Source organism: Coregonus lavaretus, assembly GCF_964263955.1.
Source record: "Coregonus lavaretus genome assembly, chromosome: 23".
In the NCBI taxonomy this organism is placed as follows: domain Eukaryota; kingdom Metazoa; phylum Chordata; class Actinopteri; order Salmoniformes; family Salmonidae; genus Coregonus; species Coregonus lavaretus.
Genome location: NC_140010.1, coordinates 34356220 through 34376267, shown reverse-complemented (window position 1 = coordinate 34376267; position 20048 = coordinate 34356220). Strand labels below are relative to the sequence as shown.

The window sequence follows — 20048 nt, the reverse complement described above, 5'->3', positions numbered from 1 at the left end:
GAAGATGTTGTAATTTGCACCTGCTGTATAGGCTAGCTGCATAACTCTTGACATTAATAGATTTTTATTAACAACAAAAAAGAAAGTTGCTCAAATAAATGTTTATACATCCATTCTTCTTTCCCCAGCTAGCACATAACGTTCTGAGAACCATATGTTTCTTAGAGCTTGGTTGTCCTATAGTTATTTTGCATACAACCTCCCACAACTTTCTGTGAATGGTGCAGGATAGTTGCTTGGCTTTGGAGCATTCTCAGCACATTTAAGGAACTTGACAAAGGTTATTTTCTTGATATTTCATTAATAATATAAGCCATTTAGCAGATGCATTTATCCTAAGTGACTTACACTAATGCGTACATATCTTTTACATATGGGTGGTCCCGGGAATTCAACCCACTACCCATGCTCTACCAACTGAGCTACAAATGAACACAATACTTATTACTTTAACAGAACCTTTCCTAAAATTTAAAAAATTGTTACATTTAATTAAAATGTTGGTAATGTTCTAGGAACATTCTCCAACTGGGTTGACATTGGGAATATTCTCAAATAGTTCAGAGAATATTAAGAAAAAATGTTCTTCTGTGGGATTTTAGTACTTCAGCATAATGTTTCCTACAGGTTTCCTCATGGTTCTATTTAAAGCCATGTTCTCAAATTGTTCCAAGAATGTTAAGAAACAATGTTCCTCTGTGAGAATTTCAGTACTTCAGCATAACATTTTCTACAGGTTTCCACATGGTTCTATTTGAAGTTATGTTCTCAAATTGTTCAGAGAACGTTAAGAAAACGTTCCATAAAAAAACACAATAAAACTTTTGTAACGTTCAGTGAACGTTCTAAGAATGTTATTTAAAAACATATACATTCTGTTCTCAGTATCAACAAAACTCTCTATCCTCTATCTTGTTAAGTGTGTTCAGGTCTGTTGGCCGTCCCCACTAATTGGCCACACCTGATCTTAATGAGTGCTTGTTTCCTTTGAAATGGGGTCCCTTTGAATAGACTAAAAGGAACAGCCTTGTATGCGTAAAAAAACATGGCATGCTATCTCCATCCTGGTGGCGCAGTGGACTTATTCCATGGATTGATTATAGGTTTGAATCTCATTGATGCTGTGTCACAATAAAAAAGAAATGTGTTTGCACGATTAATGCCTTTCCATGTGTCCTATCTGTGCTTGGAGTTAAAAAAAGGTTAACCCAAAATAAGCTAGCAGTGTTATTCAAAGTCTTATTGAAACATTCAGTGAAAGTTTTAAGGAAGTTAATTAAAACCCTCCAATTAACCTATAATTTCCATTATCAGAGCGTTAATAAAACCTCCTACGAAAACATTCAAGGAACCAGGGTAAAACGTTCTCAGAACCTCCCTGCAACCTAAAACTAAACGTTCCCAGAACAGGCGAAATTGTCACTTCTGTTCTCAGAGCTTTTTAAAAAACCTTCAGTTTTACTGGTCAGGAAATGTATGGCTTCGTTCCCACAGCCAATGTGAAACCAAAAACATACATTCCCACAACTTCCAAGGAACCAAATGTGCTAGCTGGGGCATGTCATTAGTTTACTGTATTATAGCTTGAAATTGATTGTTGGTACTCGACTGCCCTTTTTAGCATTTAAATTTCATATGAAAAACTCTCCAAAGATTTGATAGTGTATTGCCCTGTAGGCCTACAAGTGTAAATGCAATGTTAGTCGATACAATGGGAATTTATCGCGTTAGCATTGTCCACAAAAGTCCAAAGGTATGTATAGAATTGCGCTCCGTTTATGAGTTCATTCACTTAATGACTGAAACTCACACACAATATTCCTGGGAAAGTAATCTTTACAGTAGTACAAAAACTGTTGTAGGCTATAGTGTAACAACACACAGTTTACTGATTTGTACAGATATTTACTGAAACCTACATAAGTAACACACCACAAACACAATTAGTGCAGACATAAACTCACAGAGAAGACAATAAAAGACGTGACAGGAACAGAATAATAATGGCCCCTTTGTTCCCTCAGTGTACGTGCTGTTTCTTCACGTCCTACCCTTTGCCATTGTGTCTTGGTCGAAATTGCGGATCCTGTTCTTGATGTGGTTTAATTTAGCTTTCAGATTGTCACATCGTTCCTTCTTCTCCAGGAAGGCAGGGTCCTGTGAAGTCACACAGAAACACACATCGTGTCGACTGCAGCTCCATCACTCCACCTCTTTCCCACATAGCCCCAGATTTTTTTGTAATGTAGATGTGGTAAATTAGAATTTCCAGAGGCCCCATTTCAAAGTGGTAGCAATATTATTTACATGAATGTGCAGCTTTATTGAAAAAATATAATATTACCTGGGTGTTTACACAACAGTAACAATTCTAATAAATCTCAGTTAAATGTTAAAATGATTGCTGAATGATTTTGGAATTGTTTCAGCATGAGCGAGGAAATGTGAGAGGAATGTTAGGGACCTCTGTCGATCACTTACAGTCTTTTTTTGCTCGTACTTCTTCAAAATCCGCTGGATTCTCTTCTGCTCCTACATGATGGACAGAACAAACACCCACAATTCAATTGGTTAAAAGGATGACAGATATTTATGTTTAAAAATAGTATCATGCAGATGACACATGCTATTTTTAGTGGAAGCCTTTGTGCAGTACATGGAATGTAATGTACCTCTTATTGATCAGTGACTGTGACAATGAGATTACAAAAATGCTCATTATATTGAGTTCAAGTGTAGTTACACTTCCAGATAGAGGAAAGTATTGTGGTGTATCTTATCATAGTGAGATATCGAAATCACCATCAAGGCTCAGGCCCAGATTTAAAGTGGTAGATGAAATCACTCACCTCATGACTATTGCCATCTTTGAGGAGTTTACCCATCATGGCATCCAGCTCTCTGAACTTCATGAGGGTGTCACTGATGTCTTTGTGAAGGTCTTTGTACTCCTGATACTGGTCGTTAAAGACAGCTTTGTATTTCTCCCTATCCTCCAAAGAGGAGATTTCTGGATACTTCCTTTAGGAATAAGACAAGACACAAGACTATGTTAGATAATGCTAATGTATTATTACCTACCATACCATTATTACACCTAGCCTAATACAATTAAACAAAATACGAGCACTCCATGTCATTTTAAAAGTCACTAATACCATTGATTCTGTCTCTTCATATGCACCTCAGCTTAACATCCTTGCTCAAAATCTGTATCAGGATATTAGGCATAGATCCTCTCACTCACATGACATAGTCTGCGATGACTCTGGACTTCTGGGCGTACCCTGTGGGGTTGGCTCTGTTACGGCTGCCTGGCTCCTCTTGCTGAAAGTCTGTGATGTGGAGGAGTTTGGTTGCCCTCACTGAGCTGTCCATCTCATCCTCAAACACAATCCTCTTGGTCTGGGGATTGGGAGATTTGATCTGGGCCACAGGGATGGGCCTCAGATGCTCCTGAAGCCAAAGTTGAAGCATAGGGTATCATGCAGCAACTCAAAGTATATAGGCTACCAGAGCATCCAATGACACATGTACACTTGTGCTGAAAGGGTGAAAGAAACCTGCCTCATTCGTAAGTGATCACTCTACAGTAGGGATGGGCAACTGGCAGCCCGCAGGAATTCAGTCGGGGTCTCAACTTACAGTTGAGAGTTAGAATAGTACAATACACAAGGTGCAATTTTGAAATGTTGTGCATCAGCAGTTTTTTTCTTATGTAAGTCACTGACTGACAGTCGCTCAATTAGCCCATGTCAGCAAAAAAAATAGAAGATTGGTAAGTTAGTCTTGCCAGCAAACTAAACTTGTAGGAATCATGGTCGAATTACTGACCGGCGGACCCCCATTGATTTTGCTATAGTCACTCTCACTCAGATATCATATTAAAAACTGCTAAATAAAATCTCCACCACAGGAGGTTGGTGGCACCTTAATTGGGGAGAATGGGCTCGTGGTAATGACTGGAGCCGAATTAGTGGAATGGTATCAAATACATGGTTTCCATGTGTTTGATGCCATTCCATTTGCGCCGTTCCAGTCATTAATATGAGCCGTCCTCCCCTCAGCAGCCTCCTGTGATCTCCACCCTATGGCAAAAATGTGTAGAATTGCAGGAAACTAGCTGTAAACTGCACATGTGGGTACTCAGACCCGCGAGCCACTTCGGCCCCCCTTTTTGTGTCCCCCACCTGCTCTACAGTAAAAAGTTGCCCATCCCTACTCTACAGTAACTGCAACTGTGTGAAGTTATCTATGTATTTAGCTGTATGACAATTGTTCAGCTTTATCTAAATTAATCCTTTTAACGGTCTCCCTCCAGATATGCAAAACGTATGGTAGAGAATCATAATGTTCCTATATGTCTTCAGTTGGTAAACTAAGCTTATTTGGCTACATTAGCTCAGCTGAATGACGCAATCACTGTTTTTGCTCCTCGCCTTCCGCCTGTGCTTATCTGGCATGAAATACATTAACTCTGTTGTTCTTTACCTTTAGTTGGTTGCTGCTAGAATTGATAAAGCTGGACTCCATTTACAAACAGTAATAAACTTGGGCTGTAACAGCCAGCGGCAGTGCTATATGAAACAATGGTGTCCCCATACGTATCCACATGAGTAGTTTCACTGCTGCTGTTTTGAGACCCAATGTATTGTTGGCTCATTCCCAGTCATAATGGTACTTTCCATGACCTCTAAGTGCTGATTGATCCATGCTTACATACTATACATCAGTAGTAGTTTCACTGCCATTGTTTTGAGACCCTAGGCATTGTTGGCTCATTCCCAGTCATAATGGTACTTTCCATTACCTCTAAGAACTGTTTGATCTGACACCATTCCCACAACAACTTTCAGATGCCAATGGGCAATAGAAATACCATGAGTCAGGTTCCTGCAGTAATAAGTTTCATACCTCAGTCAGAGGAAAGGGCAACGTAGAGAGTGTCAGATTAGATTAATACACTAGACATTAGATTAATACACTAGATTTACCTCACTTGAATGGTGAGATGAGTGTCTGCTAAATGACAAAAAAAAATTATACAAAATAAATACACAAAAGATGATAGAGGATCAGTGAGCACTGGGATTTAAAAAAAAATCCAACCACCCACCTGGTTCTCAAAGAACTCCACCTCCCTGCGGGCGGCCTCGTGCCTCCACATCTTCAGACACACCAGGAAGCTGATGAGGTACATCAGCATGTTGATGAAGATGAAGGCCGTGCCAGCCATCTGGCCCCCGTCCACCCGACACAGGCTGGACATTATGGGGTTAATACCTATAGTCATGTAACACAACCCCCCACGGTTGAGATCATTCAGGTACACGATACCAGCAGCCATGTAGAGGAGGAACAGGGCAACGTTGATGATGCCTTCAGTGAGAGGCCACCAGGGTGAGTCCAGGAGGATGGTGCGGTAGTACATAGTCATCCCTATTACCAGTAGGAGGATGGTTACAATCCACGCCACCCCAACCACTGCTAGCACGAATGGAGTCATAGGTCCATTATAGGAGTACCCCGATGTGCCATATCCATTGTTATACGCACCATTGTACAGTCCATAGGCGTTCGACCACTCACTGTCCTTATGGATGGAAGCACAGACACAGGCGAGGACCATACCCCCAAAGAGAAGCTCAAACCCAGCCAGGAGTCTCAATAACCCAGGCCAGGATTTCATATAGGAGTATTTCAGCTTGTAGACCTCCACCTTCTCAGCATAGTACTCAGCTGGATGGATACTGGTCAGCTCTGATTCCTCTGGAAGATAATGGAGTAGGTCATTGTCTATAGGAATGTCCCTCAACAAGGGCCTATGAGAACTCTTGCTGGAGGTCCCCAGTGAGTCCTGAGTGTCCCAGTACCTCCTCTCCAGTATGGGACTGACAGGTGGACTCACCCTGGTCCCATTGGGCACAATCTTGACCCCTGTGGAGCCCAGGTCAGAGTCAGCATCACCCTTGCTCCATTTCTGGAGAATACTGCCCCATGATTGGGGGAGGAGAGTTCTCAACCTGTCCTTAAGGGTTCCCTCGTCCCCACCATCTCCCACTCCTTGTACGTATGGGGGAGTGCTGGATGAGTGGGCAGTGGAGTTTACGTCATCTGAAAGGTCGTCCTCTAAGGCCCTCTGAGGTGTTAGCTCTAGCGGGACATTGTTCAAGGAGTTTTTCTTCAAAGAGGAGTTCCCATCCACACTCTCCGGGTCTCCTCTCTTGAATATCTTATTCCAGTTTTTCATACTATGGGCTGATATACAGTAAGGGGGCTCTGGGTTTAGCTAATCATTGAGGATGGAAGAAATATTAATTTTCTTGTTGTAGAGGAACTGTGTGAATCATAGAGGAGCAAAAACACAACAGGGTTAGGCCTATTTTAATAAGGATTTCACATTTTTGAATACGTGTGCTGTGTATATTTTTGCTTTTAATAATGGTTGATATTGACAAACATTTCGACCAATTAATCCTACATGACATTTTCTACTCACTCCCCTTTATGATGTAGCACAGATACTCATATATGTCAGCTGTAAATAGTGCTCCATAAGAATGTTTGATCTTAAGAAAGAAAATGAAAGAAAATGGTGGAATGTTTGTGAAACACTTTGTTTTTTTAGAGCGCTAGGAAAGCAGCATACAATAGCCACTCACAGGAGTTTGAGGAAAACTCATTTATCACATTGTGCAGTCAAAGTCACTCACAAAATTGCTTTCTGGTCCAAACCCTACATCTTTACAGTCAGCTACTCAACACACAACACAAAAGAGACTTAAAACTGACCTTTGGCTCCTTCACAATAAACGTACACTTAACGTCTACACAAAACTTATATCTGTCATCATAAAACCTTCAAATAAAGTCTTAAATAAATCCCTTGATGATTTTCTTTATGGTAAAAATCGGATATATATAATGTAATGTGGAAGTTAAAAACATCCTTTAAAATGTAGGCAGCTTACCTTGTTGTTGCTAAGGGCAAACTCCACACTGGCCAGTTGTGAGTTTAGCAGACGTTTGAGTGCTGTGAGGCAGAAACCATTCTCAAAATGGATGCCTCTACAGCAGGCCCAGCCAGACCCTCTCAGGTGACTCAGCTGTGTTATCGCAGGCGATCGAGCTGAGAGGGAAGCAGAGCTTAAACATTAAACCTGAACAGCCCTCTGTTGATGCTGCTGATTGGCTGGCACCGCTAGGCTAATCTCTGTGGGAGAGCGGGTATAAATATTTACATTCAAAAGCTAGAGACAACTCTGAGAGAACACTTCCCAAACTTCTCAGATGCTCACTGTATTTTACTTCAACAGGTGTTTTGAATATGATTTGGAAGAGATCAGACTTCACATTTCCCTATGAAATAATTACGTTTATTCTGAAAAAGATTATCTCTGGTAATACAAAATAAATTCGACACATTAATCAAGGGCATCCCCCCAGTTTGATATCAATCCTACTGTATTAATCACATTACAACCACTTTCTAAGATCTGCAAAATAGCTTATCCCATAATCATAAATAGAGCCAAGTCTGGCACTAGAGGGCACCATACTCCAGTTCTGAGAGCACAACCCCCAGCAGCCATGTTCCTGCCTCTCCTGCCTCTGTTTCCTCAGTCATATACTGTATAAAAAGGCTTTGGACCTGATTTATCCCTGTCTGATTTGGACATGGCTGGACTACAGGTCTGTCTTTACTCACTTTCAGCTTTGTCAGGTTCAGTGCCGGGCCTGAATCCCTCTGTGCCTCGATCCAAACCGGCAGCTAGTAACACCTCACCTGTAGTGAGGTGTTTCCCTCCAGGGTTGGAATGATTTAGGAGCTGCTGACGCTGAGCTAACTAGATCTTGCTTCCACAGGAATTTGGGCCTAATGCTTGCCTCTGTGTGTATGTTCTTCAGAATCTGCCATGACTGTAGCATTAGTCAAAACAATGGCCAGCTCTACCTGTATTAAGCCATCCATCAATCAATCTGATTCAATCCTCACTCACAGAGGTTGATGTTACATTCCACAGCGTTTCCGTATGAAATAAGATTTAAAAACCTAATGATATCAAGAAATAATCATTGTCTTCTCTCAACAATGCACTTAGAGCAATTCAATTATGTTGCACTCACTGACATTCCAACTGACACTATCATGAGTGTGGATATGAGAGTGCATTGCGCAATGACATTGTTTTATCATCCAGCTAGCTTTTCCTCCATGGTCAACAATATTGTACAGTATTAAGAACGTACCCTAAGCTAACTATACAGCTAGCTTGAAATGTCGCGGATGGACCCATCCAATACCTTTTGGGTGGCTCAAACCATTGGAATGTTGTCAAGGAAGGCGGTCGCGTGTGTTAGCAAAGCAGAGGTCCCGAGTTCGAGCCAGGTATGAGCCGACTATTGCGGGTAAGTGGTACTCGCTAAGCAAGCAACGTGACGTTCGTAACATGTGCACATTTATATGGGGAGAAACCTCAAGGCAAGGACATCTGAAGTGAATAGCCCCAACCCCCCTCACATACAACCTCCTACCCCCTGAGTGAGCACTGTATCCCCCCACGGTCTTACCGGCCTCAAGCCACCTCATCTAATCGTGTCCTCTGCTATCCTCTGTGCTGACACCACAGGGGCATGTTCAGTTGGGAACACATAGACATGGAATGCATAGAATAGATATGAATCTCTTTTCCAGATGGCAGAGGATCTTGTCTGTTCTGTACATTAAGCTTCTAGTCAGCTGGTGTTGTTGTGTTGATGTTGTGTTTTTGTGCAAGGTGAAGGTCACTTATTCAGTTGAGAACAATGTTGATAGCATTGCAGATAGAAATGTAACATAGATAGAGAATGAACAGATGGGAACTCTCTTCCACATGACAGAGAATCAGATCTGTTCTTTACATTAAGTTTCTCTGTAACTGATATTATGTTGTTGCTCTAAGTGTCTTTCCCTGTTTATTAAATGGCATTGGTATCTCTGACTTTGATCACTGAGTAGAGGTTGATGTAATGGATGACAAAACACCAATCCAGACGGCTGCCGAGTGATGCAAATGTTCGCTATTACTGTAGATGGACACGCTCTAAATTGAAAAATGGTGAGATATGATCATAGATCTGAATCTCTGGCCTTGGTTGGAGTGATTGTGCCAGATGGAGGACATGTCCAACACACATGCACACACTGCTTCATGGCTCCGATCCTGATGCATGGCCCAGGGCACCGGAATGGGCCTCTCTCTCTTCACAGCTAAATGAAGCAGAGGAGCCACGCCAGCCTGCCACAGACAAGCTCATTTGTAATGTTTCATCCTGTTTCCCTCAGACCTCCGAGTGAGCAGGATGATGGATACAGAAATGGGAGACGCTCGCTCAAAGAAACATCTCCACAGGAAACCCCTATCCTCCTCCTCCTCCTCCTCCTCCTCCTCCTCACCACTGTCCATCGAAAAAAAGACAGAAAATATAGATACATTCCTATCCTCTTTGATATCCCCAAGTGTATGCCCAACCACATTGGCTGAAAGTGATTGGAGGAGTATTAGCATATTGCACCTGGTAGTAGCCTCCGGGGCAGAAAGGGAGAGGCAGTGGGCACATAATTCAATAAATGACTTCCTATGCCAATGACTTCCTATGCATCCCAAAGGGACCTTTTTACACTTCAAGTCCTCTGTGAGGGTTGCATAATACCGAGGGGTGAGTGGCCACACTTATTGGAAAAGAGGTGTGTCTTGACCTCTCCCATGATTGGCCACTCTGTATAATTAGCGTCAGAGGATAGTTTTATACATGTAGACATAAATAGCCTTGTTAAGCCGGGCCTGTACATTAATGGGTGTGGCCCCGTAGCCTGTCCATTTGTGACGACAGCTCATAGTTCACCTTAGAATGGGGCCTAAGCAGCCGGATGTCCCCTGGAAGACTGTGTTTATGTTTCAATACAGACTCCGGTAATGTTTTAGGACGTTCCACTCCACAGGGATTATTTACAGGAATAGCACACGTTTTCTGTGGCTGACACAGCACCATTCTGGCTCTCTGTCGGCACTTGACACAGCATGTTCCAGTTTCTCTGCTCCTGGGGGCTCCACTCAAAAACAAATGTGCTCGTGAGAGGTTGGGGAAACTGTCAAATATGGATTTACAGAGTATTCAGAACTGATGCAAAAAACACATTCAGTCATAATTACCACATGAAATGTGTTATGATGATACCTTATTCTATCAAAAGGGAATCTGAGGTGCAGTATGTACTGTAGGTGTGGTTGCAGAGGTAGTGAGGGTGATCAATACCACACACTTGTTTAACTTAGAAGTATTTACAGTACTATTTAACACTTTGTCAAATATTTTTCTTTCAAAATATTATTTATCCCACTGTTGACAAAAATTGGAGAGCGAAATCATAGCTGAAGATAGTCCTTAATGACCAGATGTTCTCCTCTTTGTGGTACAACTGTCACCTGCAAATGAAATAACAATATACTGTATACAGAGAACATACCATCACCGATTGCCATCCATTAAAGCTGGTTTATTCCGCTACTACAAATGCATTATGTGGCGGTGTACACACAATAATGGTATACGTTACTTGATGAGTTTTCATCCTGTTTAACCCAGTTTAAACACAGTCAGATGCCAGCTTTGAGAAGTAGCCTGTTCTCTTTGATAGACGTGAGAATTTGTTATTAAATTCAGATTAGCCTAACCAGATATTATCCGCATATGAATATGAATTTCCCTCTCTCTCTTTGTAAATTTGTGGAATTTTTAGCGAGGATTCTATTTTCAGAAAACAAGGCCTCTGTTTTGCTGTAACAGCTATTGTATTGATGTTTGGGCAGTTAACGTGTAGAAAAAGCCAGGGGCATGTCATAAGGAAATATAATGTCTAGAACTGAGTTCTCTAGTATAATGTGAAATACAGAGAGCAATACCCTCTGTATACATTACTTTACTATTTATATTTCTGTAATGTTCTGAACATTGCGCCCTGCTGCATCTGCCCCTACGTTATTACATTAGTCCCATTTGCTCTGTGACATCCACAATGAGGTCATATTCACGGGACACCCACTCTTGCTGCTTTCAAACCCCATGGGGCAAAACGGACATCTGTCAGTAAATTCGTTATGGCTCCAATCTTTCTCTCTCCCTCTCTTTTTGCTTCCTCTCTGCAAGCTGAAGTACCTCTACTCTCTGGAGAGGACATTCAAGCACCTGTGATGTCTGTTTACTGGTGCTAAACTAAGTATCACGTACTAAATGCAATCTGGAGATGGACGTGGGGGTTCCCCCATCTATTGACTGAATTTTCATACCAGTAAAATGGTTGTTGAAGAAAAAATATAATGAAAAATATAATTGAGTATGGAGCTTTTATTTTTGGTGATGACAGATGGAGTTAAATCTCAAACATATAAGGAGGGTAACCCTGGTATGCTTGGAACAGGTGAGAGCACAATCGAGTAGCCCTCCAATCATCTTGAAGGTGCAACACTGATTTAAAGAGAGAGTGTACGTAATGGAGTGATATCCCTCAGTTGGAGTGGATGGTTAGAGTGTAGGGGGGCAGTGAAGAGTCATGCTTGATTAACTCAATAAAAAAAGAAAAAAAAGATTCATGCTTGATTAAGTCCAATTCACATCAACCTGAACATGTTTTTAAACCAAGAGCTCTCTTTCTGAACAGCCTGACCGCTAGTGGATGCTTACAGGTACAAACTTGGTCGACTCGTCGGAGGAAGACAGACTACAACGTCTAACCGACTTTCTGACATGGTTTGTTCTCCTTACTAAAGCCATATCGTAATACAGTGTTTTCTTGAGTGATAAAGTAAAAACAATTATTTTATGGGAGATCCATTACCTTTTTGAAGAAGGTCAAGGTAATGAGTATCTTGTACACCTTGTGGTACTGTGAACCAATTTACTGTCTATAACCATCTAAGTATTTATTTAGTACTTTTTTATATACAGTACCAGTCAAAAGTTTGGACACACCTACTCATTCCAGGGTTTTTCTTTATTTTTACTATTTTCTACATCATAGAATAATAGTGAAGACATCAAAATTATGAAATAACACATATGGAATCACATAGTAACCAAAAATATATTTTAGATTTTAGATTCTTCAAAGTAGCCACCCTTTGCCTTGATGACAGCTTTGCAAACTCTTGGCATTCTCTCAACCAGCTTATACTGGAATGCTTTTCCAACAGTCTTGAAGGAGTTCCCACATATGCTGAGCACTTGTTGGCTGCTTTTCCTTCACTCTGCGGTCCAACTCATCTCAAACCATCTCAACTGGGTTGAGGTCGGGGGATTGTGGAGGGCAGGTCATCTGATGCAGCACTCCATCACTCTCCTTCTTGGTCAAATAGCCCTTACACAGTCTGGAGGTATGTTGGGTCATTGTCCTGTTGAAAAACAAATGACAGTCCCACTAAGCGCAAACCAGATGGGATGGTGTATTGCTGCAGGATTCTGTGGTAGCCATGCTGGTTAAGTGTGCCTTGAATTCTAAATAAATCAAAGACAATGTCACCAGCAAAGCACCCCCACACCATCACACCTCCTCCTCCATGCTTCATGCTTCACACATGCGGAGATCTTCCATTCACCTACTCTACATCTCACAAAGACACAGTGTTTGGAACCAAAAATCTCAAATTTGAACTCATCAGACCAAAGGACAGATTTCCACCGGTCTAATGTCCATTGCTCGTGTTTCTTGGCCCAAGCAAGTCTCTTCTTATTATTGATATCCTTTAGTAGTGGTTTCTTGGCAGCAATTCGACCATGAAGGCCTGATTCACGCAGTCTCCTCTGAAAAGTTGACGTTGAGATGTGTCTGTTACTTGAACTCTGTGAGCCTCAGAAATTGCAGCTCAAATAAATGCTTCACAGAGTTCAAGTAACAGACACAACTCAACATCCTCTGTGGTCCTCTGTAGCTCAATTCGTAGAGCATGGCGCTTGTAACGCCAGGGTAGTGGGTTCGATCCCTGGGACCACCCATATGTAAAAATGTATGCACACATGACTGTAAAAGCGTCTGCTAAATAGCATATTATTATTATCAACTGTTCAGAGGAGACTGTGTGAATCAGGCCTTCATGGTCGAATTGCTGCAAAGAAACCACTACTAAAGGACACCAATAATAAGAAGAGACTTGCTTGGGCCAAGAAACATGAGCAATGGACATTAGGGTGCCTACTTTGAAGAATCTCAAATATAAAATATATTTTGATTTGTTTAACACTTTTTTGTTTACTACATGATTCCATATGTGTTATTCATAGTTGTGATGTCTTCACTATTATTCTACAATGTAGAAAATAGTAAAAATAAAGAGAAACCCTGGAATGAGTAGGTGTGTCCAAACCTTTGACTGGTACTGTATATATGGATAATTTAGCTATTGTATTTGGAATTTTAGGTATATACAGTACCAATCAAATGTTTGGACACACCTACGGATTGACTGACCTTCATGTCTTAAAGTAATGATGGACTGTCGTTTCTCTTTGCTTATTTGAGCTGTTCTTGCCATAATATGGACTTGGTCTTTTACCAAATAGGGCTATCTTGTGTATACCACCCCTACCTTGTCACAACACAACTGATTGGCTCGAACGCATTAAGAAGGAAAGAAATTCCACAAATTAACTTTTAACAAGGTACACCTGTTAATTGAAATGCATTCCTGGTGACTTCCTCATGAAGCTGGTTGAGAGAATGCCAAGAGTGTGCAAAGCTGTCATCAAGGCAAAGGGTGCCTACTTTGAAGAATCTCAAATATAAAATATATTTTGACTTGTTTAACACTTTTTTGGTTACTACGTGATTCCATATGTGTTATTTCGTAGTTTTGATGTCTTCACTATTATTCTACAATGTAGAAAATGGTAAAAATAAAGAAAAACCCTGGGATAAGTAGGTGTGTCCAAACTTTTGACTGGTACTGTGTATATATATATATATATATATATATATATATATATATATATATATATATATATATATATATATATATATATATATATTTTTATTTTCATTTTAAAACAGGGAATGCATTTGTTATACAGTAACACATTACTGCAACTCTCTAGATTTACAACTCTAGAAATTCTAGGTTCCTAATAAAAAAAGTAGCATAAAATCAAAATGTAAATCCAAAGTCATCCAAAAGGTTTTGCTCAATCGTCATTTTTGCACAGAACCATGCAAGGGGAGGGGTTGGTTTCTCAGTTCGATCGGTATCGTGTGCGTGTCGCCGTTTACCAGCAGACTTCAAGCCATGCCATTATCTGAAGACCTGTGGAAGCTCTGATTTGTAATGATGGAAAAGGTAGACTACATTTCATAGTTTTGTGTGAGTATGAGTGCGCAGCATTCAGCTGGAAGTCAATTCTCTCTTAAACACATTCTCACTCATTTTTCTCTCCACTCTTTCTCTTTCTCTCTGGCCTATTCAGATTTTAGTGATTAGTATAAGTAGAAAAAGAAATAGTTTTCAAAACATTTAGAGATATCGTGTAATGGAGGCAATGTTATGCATTACATTAAGACAATTTCTTTGAGTTTTTGAAGAGGAATGTATCTGAAAAAGGAATGCAATGCTTGTATTCAGTGTTAACATCATAAAAAACTTGCTCTGAAATTAGTAATTAAATAACCCTCTACTATTTGTACATTCAGGCACTGAAAAATCACATGTCAATATGTAACTAAAAAAGATAGTCACAGTCAACTTTCCCTTGGTAAGAACAAGGAAACTGAAACTTTGAAGTTGGCATTCATGTAAATCTTCCTACTCAGTAGTAATGTCATGTGCATTCCCCTTGCTCTCCTTTTGTATGACCCCCCCCCCAGCTTTCAAAGGCCCTCTTATACCACCACCTTGACTTACGTGGAAAACGATTACTCTTGTAAAAGGGAAGTCTTCCGTTTTTAAGTTTCCCTCCATGCAGACGCAGGTGTCCTCCAGCCCCTCCCCCCCCAGGTGTGATAGCCAGCTCTCACCCCAGCAAACCTGAACTCAAGTCAGTTTAACTATACAAGGGCTTTTACAAAAAAAGCTTACTTGAACAGCCATACAATGGCTAAAACATAAACCATATCTCTACTTGTCTTTTTTAAGTCATTTAGGTTGTTGTTTGGAGGATGTGTCAAAGTTTTCGCATTGGAGCAGTTTCCAGTTCAGTCCTGCCCTGGGAGTTCAGTCACAGCGGTGTTGGTTTTTGGATGTGAAGGCAGAGTGGGGTTTAGGGGGGTTAGGGGAACGTTATGGGGCTCCAAAGGAGAAGTTGTTGTCGGGGATGTTGCGGTTTAGGGCAGTTTCGAGGGCGAGGTCTAGCCGCTGTCAGAGGAGGTGTGTGGCGCCGTGGAGGGCGAGCGGCGCCGGCGGGCGGTGGATGTCCAGGAGCGCTCTGAACGTTCGGAGCGCTCTGATCCCAGCGAGGCAGGCCGGAAGCGTTGCAGGAAACTGTCCAGAAATTCCTGCTGCTGCTGGGTTATGGCTTGGGAGATGAGGCAGGGCAGCGCCTGTAGGCTGCCCGTCACCGAGTCCAACTTGTCCTCCAGCATGCCGATGCGCTTGTCCAGCTCCTCGCTGCGCTCCTGCAGCTCCGACACCAGGTCGTACATCACGTTCTGGGTCTGCAGGAGGAGGGGAGAGAGGTGGTGATGGATCTATTATGGCATACTGTATGCTAACTGAATTTACTGTGTACATAAAAATGTAGTCGTTTGACACTCGCCATAAATTACGCTAAAACTTAAATATTGTGTTCTATCAGTATTATTGATATGGTCCATAAATTGCAATAAAACATAAATATTGAATTCTATCAGTATTATTGGTATGGTTCATAAATTGCACTCAAAGCATATGTATGTAAATACTGTAATATTGTATGTTGCAACTTTCTGCCAAAGGGCCAAAGATGGAAATTAGCCTGGTAACTTTGATCTCACATCAGTTGCGCATGACCCCTTACGAGGTAATAATGAACAAATTAATAAATAATTAAATCATGCTAGAATTAACGAGCAAACAACTAGAATCTGAATCTAAGGATCTCAATATCAGAGTTGACGGGAAAGATAAAAATATCTGGGGTAGAAGGGGTAGTAACTAGGGCAAGAATGTATTTATGAGGATCTTTTTTTATCAGCAATTTCTAAACACTCAATCACTGAAAGTCTATTTATATACAGCAGGGTTCCCCAACTGATGTGATTTTGTTTTAGTCAAATATTATATATGTTTGGGCTACATGCAGCCAATTTGCAGTCTACAAATTATTATGTTCCGGCACCCTGACCATCCGCTCAAGCGGCTGAATCTAATTGATGATCCCTGATATACATATGCATTTTGGAAGTGTTCTACCTCCGTAAATTCCACCGGTCCTAGTTCTGGGACAATTCAGGCTCAAGGATGTCTTTCAAAATGTAGACTAATACAACAGGACCCTAGCCCCGCAGTTAAATTAATGAGAGAATGCATTTCTCTGAGCTAATTGGTCATTTTTCATCATCATATTCTGTCATTAGCAGAATCATAAACTGAGGGAATAATCTACAAATGACTTCACGGAAAAGCAAAGCCCTGCTGTCTGTTGAACTGAATAGGCTACTGTCCAGCAAACAGGGGACGTTCTAAGGACATTAGGCGACGTTCCGATAAGGTCCCTTTAAGGGTTTTGGCGAGACATTATCCCACTGACGTTCTGAGAACGTTCTAGGAACATTTAAACATGATGATAACCTTGGGACCATAAGAAGACATTCAGTACAGGTTATTTTAATGTCCATTATGGAACGTTACGTAAAGGTTCCTATTTGGTTCTGATAGGACGTTATCCAAGGGGACATTTCATGATGGTCAAGAGGACGTCGCGTGATGGAACTAGACAAAACCTCCAGGGGACCGTGACACAACATCTCAAGAACATCCTAAAAACGTCCTCGGGGACATCCCCAGAACAAACCCGGGAACTAGATAAAACCGTCAGGGGACTATGACACAATATCCCTAGAACGTCCTAAAAACGTCCTTGGGGATGTCCCCAGAACAAACCGGGAAAATAGACAAAACCTCCAGGGGAACATGACAGAACGCTCTAAGAACGTCCTATAAACATCCTTGGGGACGTCCCCGGAACAAACTAGGAACTAGACAAAATCTCCACAGGACCATGACACAATGTCCTGAGACTTAAGGCAACCATTTTGTGACGTTCCGGGGACGTCCTAACGACTCATTTTTATTTGCAGGGTAATGACCACTGAGAAGTTGAATAACGCACATACAGTTGCAGAGTTTACCTGTTATTTACATGGCTATCCAATGCTCTATCCCCTAGGCCTAGACAGACTGCTTTAACCACATGTGTAGAGAGAGGGGTGGGGGTCCGGCAGTGCAAACACACATTAAAGCACCAGCTTCAGAACATTTTAAAACAGTCACCTGGAGTGCTAATGCCACACACATCAATGTGGTGGCCGGCGGCCAGCTGCGGCCCTTTGAAAAACCCTGCTGCATGGTCTTTATAAGCCAGGGCCTGGATCGGGGTCTTCTTACCTTAGCCAGGTCCACTAGCGTGTTGGCTTGATCGTTGAGTTTCCTCTGCTCCATCTTCACACTGCGTAGTCTGGGCAGAGGCAGGGGGGGTTGGAGAGGGGAGAGAGTGGGGATAGAGGGCAAGGGGCAGGGGTTGGGAGGGTGGTAGGTGGGTCATCAGGGTGAAAGAGGAAGGTGGATGGGTGAAAGGGGGGGGGAAGAGCAACACATCTTTGTCAGGAGAACGCTCTCTGGGAGCACGTGGAGGAGAGAGAGCAGCCTGCATGCATATATAAGCATTCTCAGTCTTGATCATCGCCATACCAACACATGCAAAAACGCAAAGAAATCTATGAGTCAAAACAAAATAAAAGTCCCCCCCACACATTTTAAAAAAAATATTTGTTTTTAAAATAAAGCCTTTCATAAAGGTGACATGCCTCTGTATGCTTCCAGCTGTTACATCTTTACAGCTAGCTCAGTGGCAGGCCGTCAGAGAAACATCAGTCATTGGGTGAGCTTGCAGTGACTTGTGTGTGACGTGCACTTATGGTGTGGAGGGTGCATGTGAGGGAAGGGCCAGAGCCTGTGAATGTGGCATACAGTAACTCTTGCAGTGGCACTTTAAATTCAATCTATGGCACTGACCGATAAAACACTGAAAAAAGTGGTTACGTTAAATTACTTTGTTCATTTAGGATTTTGACGTACTACACTTCCTAAATACTGCAGCTGCCTTCTTGATCTGGTCGCCCTTGGAAATGGGATTTCTTATCTAGGATAAGGTAAATAAAGGTTAAAGAATGTTGTATCACTTTCAATGAATACTGAAATAGAGATTTGTGCATTGGTTTGGAGTGATGACGCCAGTAATGACATCACGCCAGTCAATCTATGGATCAACATTCTGGTGACTTGATCAGGTAGAAAGTCCTCTATAGGGCTAATTCTGAGGCAATAACATTCAAGGACATTCATTCATGTGCAAATTGAGAGATCACAGCAAAGGCTCTGTTTTCAGCTTCATCTAATGAGAGAGGCTTGGTTTGGCACTGTCCTTTCTAGCTTGTGCCTGTGAGGGAAAGGCACCTAAGCTGGGTACAAAAAATGCTCTAAAACTGTTTTCCAGGGTACTACTATGGTGAGTAAAGATACCACTTGAGTTGTGCTCTTTATTGTGAGTGTCTGATATGGCTGAGTGTTGATTTACCGTTTTAAAAAAAACACTCCAAAACAAAAACAGACTTTTTAAACCCTCAAGATAGGTGTTTAATACAAAATCAGGAGCAAGGATGGGTCTGCCAATGCAGGTTAATATAGCCTACATATTGTAGCTATATTAATCATGGTAACATCATAGATGGCGACTTCATTGATGAATGGACTCTGGCCAAGCCGACAAGCTTATACTGCCAGATGCCTCTGACTTTCTTCAGACACCCCACTACCATGTCATCATCAGTGGTAATGTTGATGCTTTTTGTCATTCCATTCAGAGGATGGGGGTAAATGGAACATTAAAAGGAAACCAAAACAATCGGCATCCAGCATTTGAAGGTTCATGCATGTCAAACGTAGACATGGAGAGAGAGAATGTAGAGAAAACAGGAGGAACATAGAAGACTCAACTTACTTCTGAGCTCTGCAGTGATAGAGCAAAACAAAGACAGAACACAGTACAAAGTTTTAAACCCCACAACATCCACGAAACAAGTGAACCATTACACTTCTCACTGTAAGCACAGGGTAAGGGTTGGGGAAGGGCAGGGAAGGAGGGCCATTACAGTACATTGTAGTGTAGACTGAGGATGGTGTGTGTGTATGTGTGTATGTGAGTGTGAGTGAGTGTGAGTGAGTGTGTGTGTTAGAGCTTTGCTACCCAACCCGAGCCCGACGGGCCCCGTCATTATACATCGGGTTAGGGCCGGGTAGGGCCTGTTTTTTCCTCAATAACTAGGGTACGGGCAGGGCTCAGGTATCACTAAATTGATCACTAACATTTTGAAGCTGAGCCATTTGCGCGTGCTCTGCTGCGCAGTACTAAGATCATAACATGGTGTCATATTAAGATAATAACATGGTGTCAGAAGTGCTTCAACCTCATCAAATATAAGACATGACAGATTATTTCACAGAAAATAATAATGTTCCTTGAGTTTAGAGTGACGAAAAGTAGCTAACAGCTAACTGCTGTCTCATGTCTCTTCATTGACCAGAGCAGCCCAAGCGGGATCCTATGGATACTCACAGACTCAGAGCACCATGAACAGTGCGCATGCAGAGCGAGCTGCGCGCTGGGAGCGAGTGACAGACAGAGAGGAGCAGCTAATGGATTTACTAACGGAGGAAGTTGTTTTAGATTTTGGGTTTCAGGCAGGGCCTTAAATTTGGCAGAAGCAATCAGGCATGGGTAGGGCTCGGGCTTAAAATTCATGCCCGTGCAGGGCTCTAGTGTGTGTGTGTGTG

General features: G+C 41.8%; 2 protein-coding genes across 2 annotated transcripts in view; both read right to left on the bottom strand.

The window, feature by feature from the left end:
• Positions 1-47: 47 nt before the first annotated feature.
• On the bottom strand, positions 48-7107 carry LOC311098792 (MARVEL domain-containing protein 2-like). Its single transcript, XM_084139361.1, has 6 exons — positions 6972-7107; positions 5117-6337; positions 3248-3456; positions 2850-3021; positions 2482-2532; positions 48-2157 (listed from the first exon to the last, which is right to left on the bottom strand). The coding sequence occupies exons 2-6, from the start codon at positions 6248-6250 to the stop codon at positions 2041-2043; spliced, it is 1683 nt and encodes a 560-aa protein (XP_083995487.1). The 5' UTR covers positions 6251-6337; positions 6972-7107; the 3' UTR covers positions 48-2040.
• Positions 7108-15367: 8260 nt separating this feature from the next.
• Positions 15368-20048, bottom strand: part of LOC311098695 (small conductance calcium-activated potassium channel protein 2-like) — a gene marked incomplete at both ends in the record, with an annotated part of 54204 nt that continues 49523 nt past the window's right edge. The window contains 2 exons of the mRNA XM_084139231.1: positions 15368-15673; positions 17604-17673. Coding sequence (XP_083995357.1) covers positions 15368-15673; positions 17604-17673 — 376 coding nt within the window. The remainder of the gene's footprint in view (positions 15674-17603; positions 17674-20048) is intronic.

Coding starts and splice junctions, on each gene's coding strand:
- LOC311098792 (XM_084139361.1), bottom strand. CDS start 6,250: ATGAAAAACTGGAATAAGATATTCAAGAGAGGAGACCCGGAGAGTGTG. Junction 3,457..5,116: donor TGGAGTTCTTTGAGAACCAG/GTGGGTGGTTGG, acceptor CTTTGGCTTCAG/GAGCATCTGAGGCCCATCCC. Junction 3,022..3,247: donor GTCATCGCAGACTATGTCAT/GTGAGTGAGAGG, acceptor TTATTCCTAAAG/GAAGTATCCAGAAATCTCCT.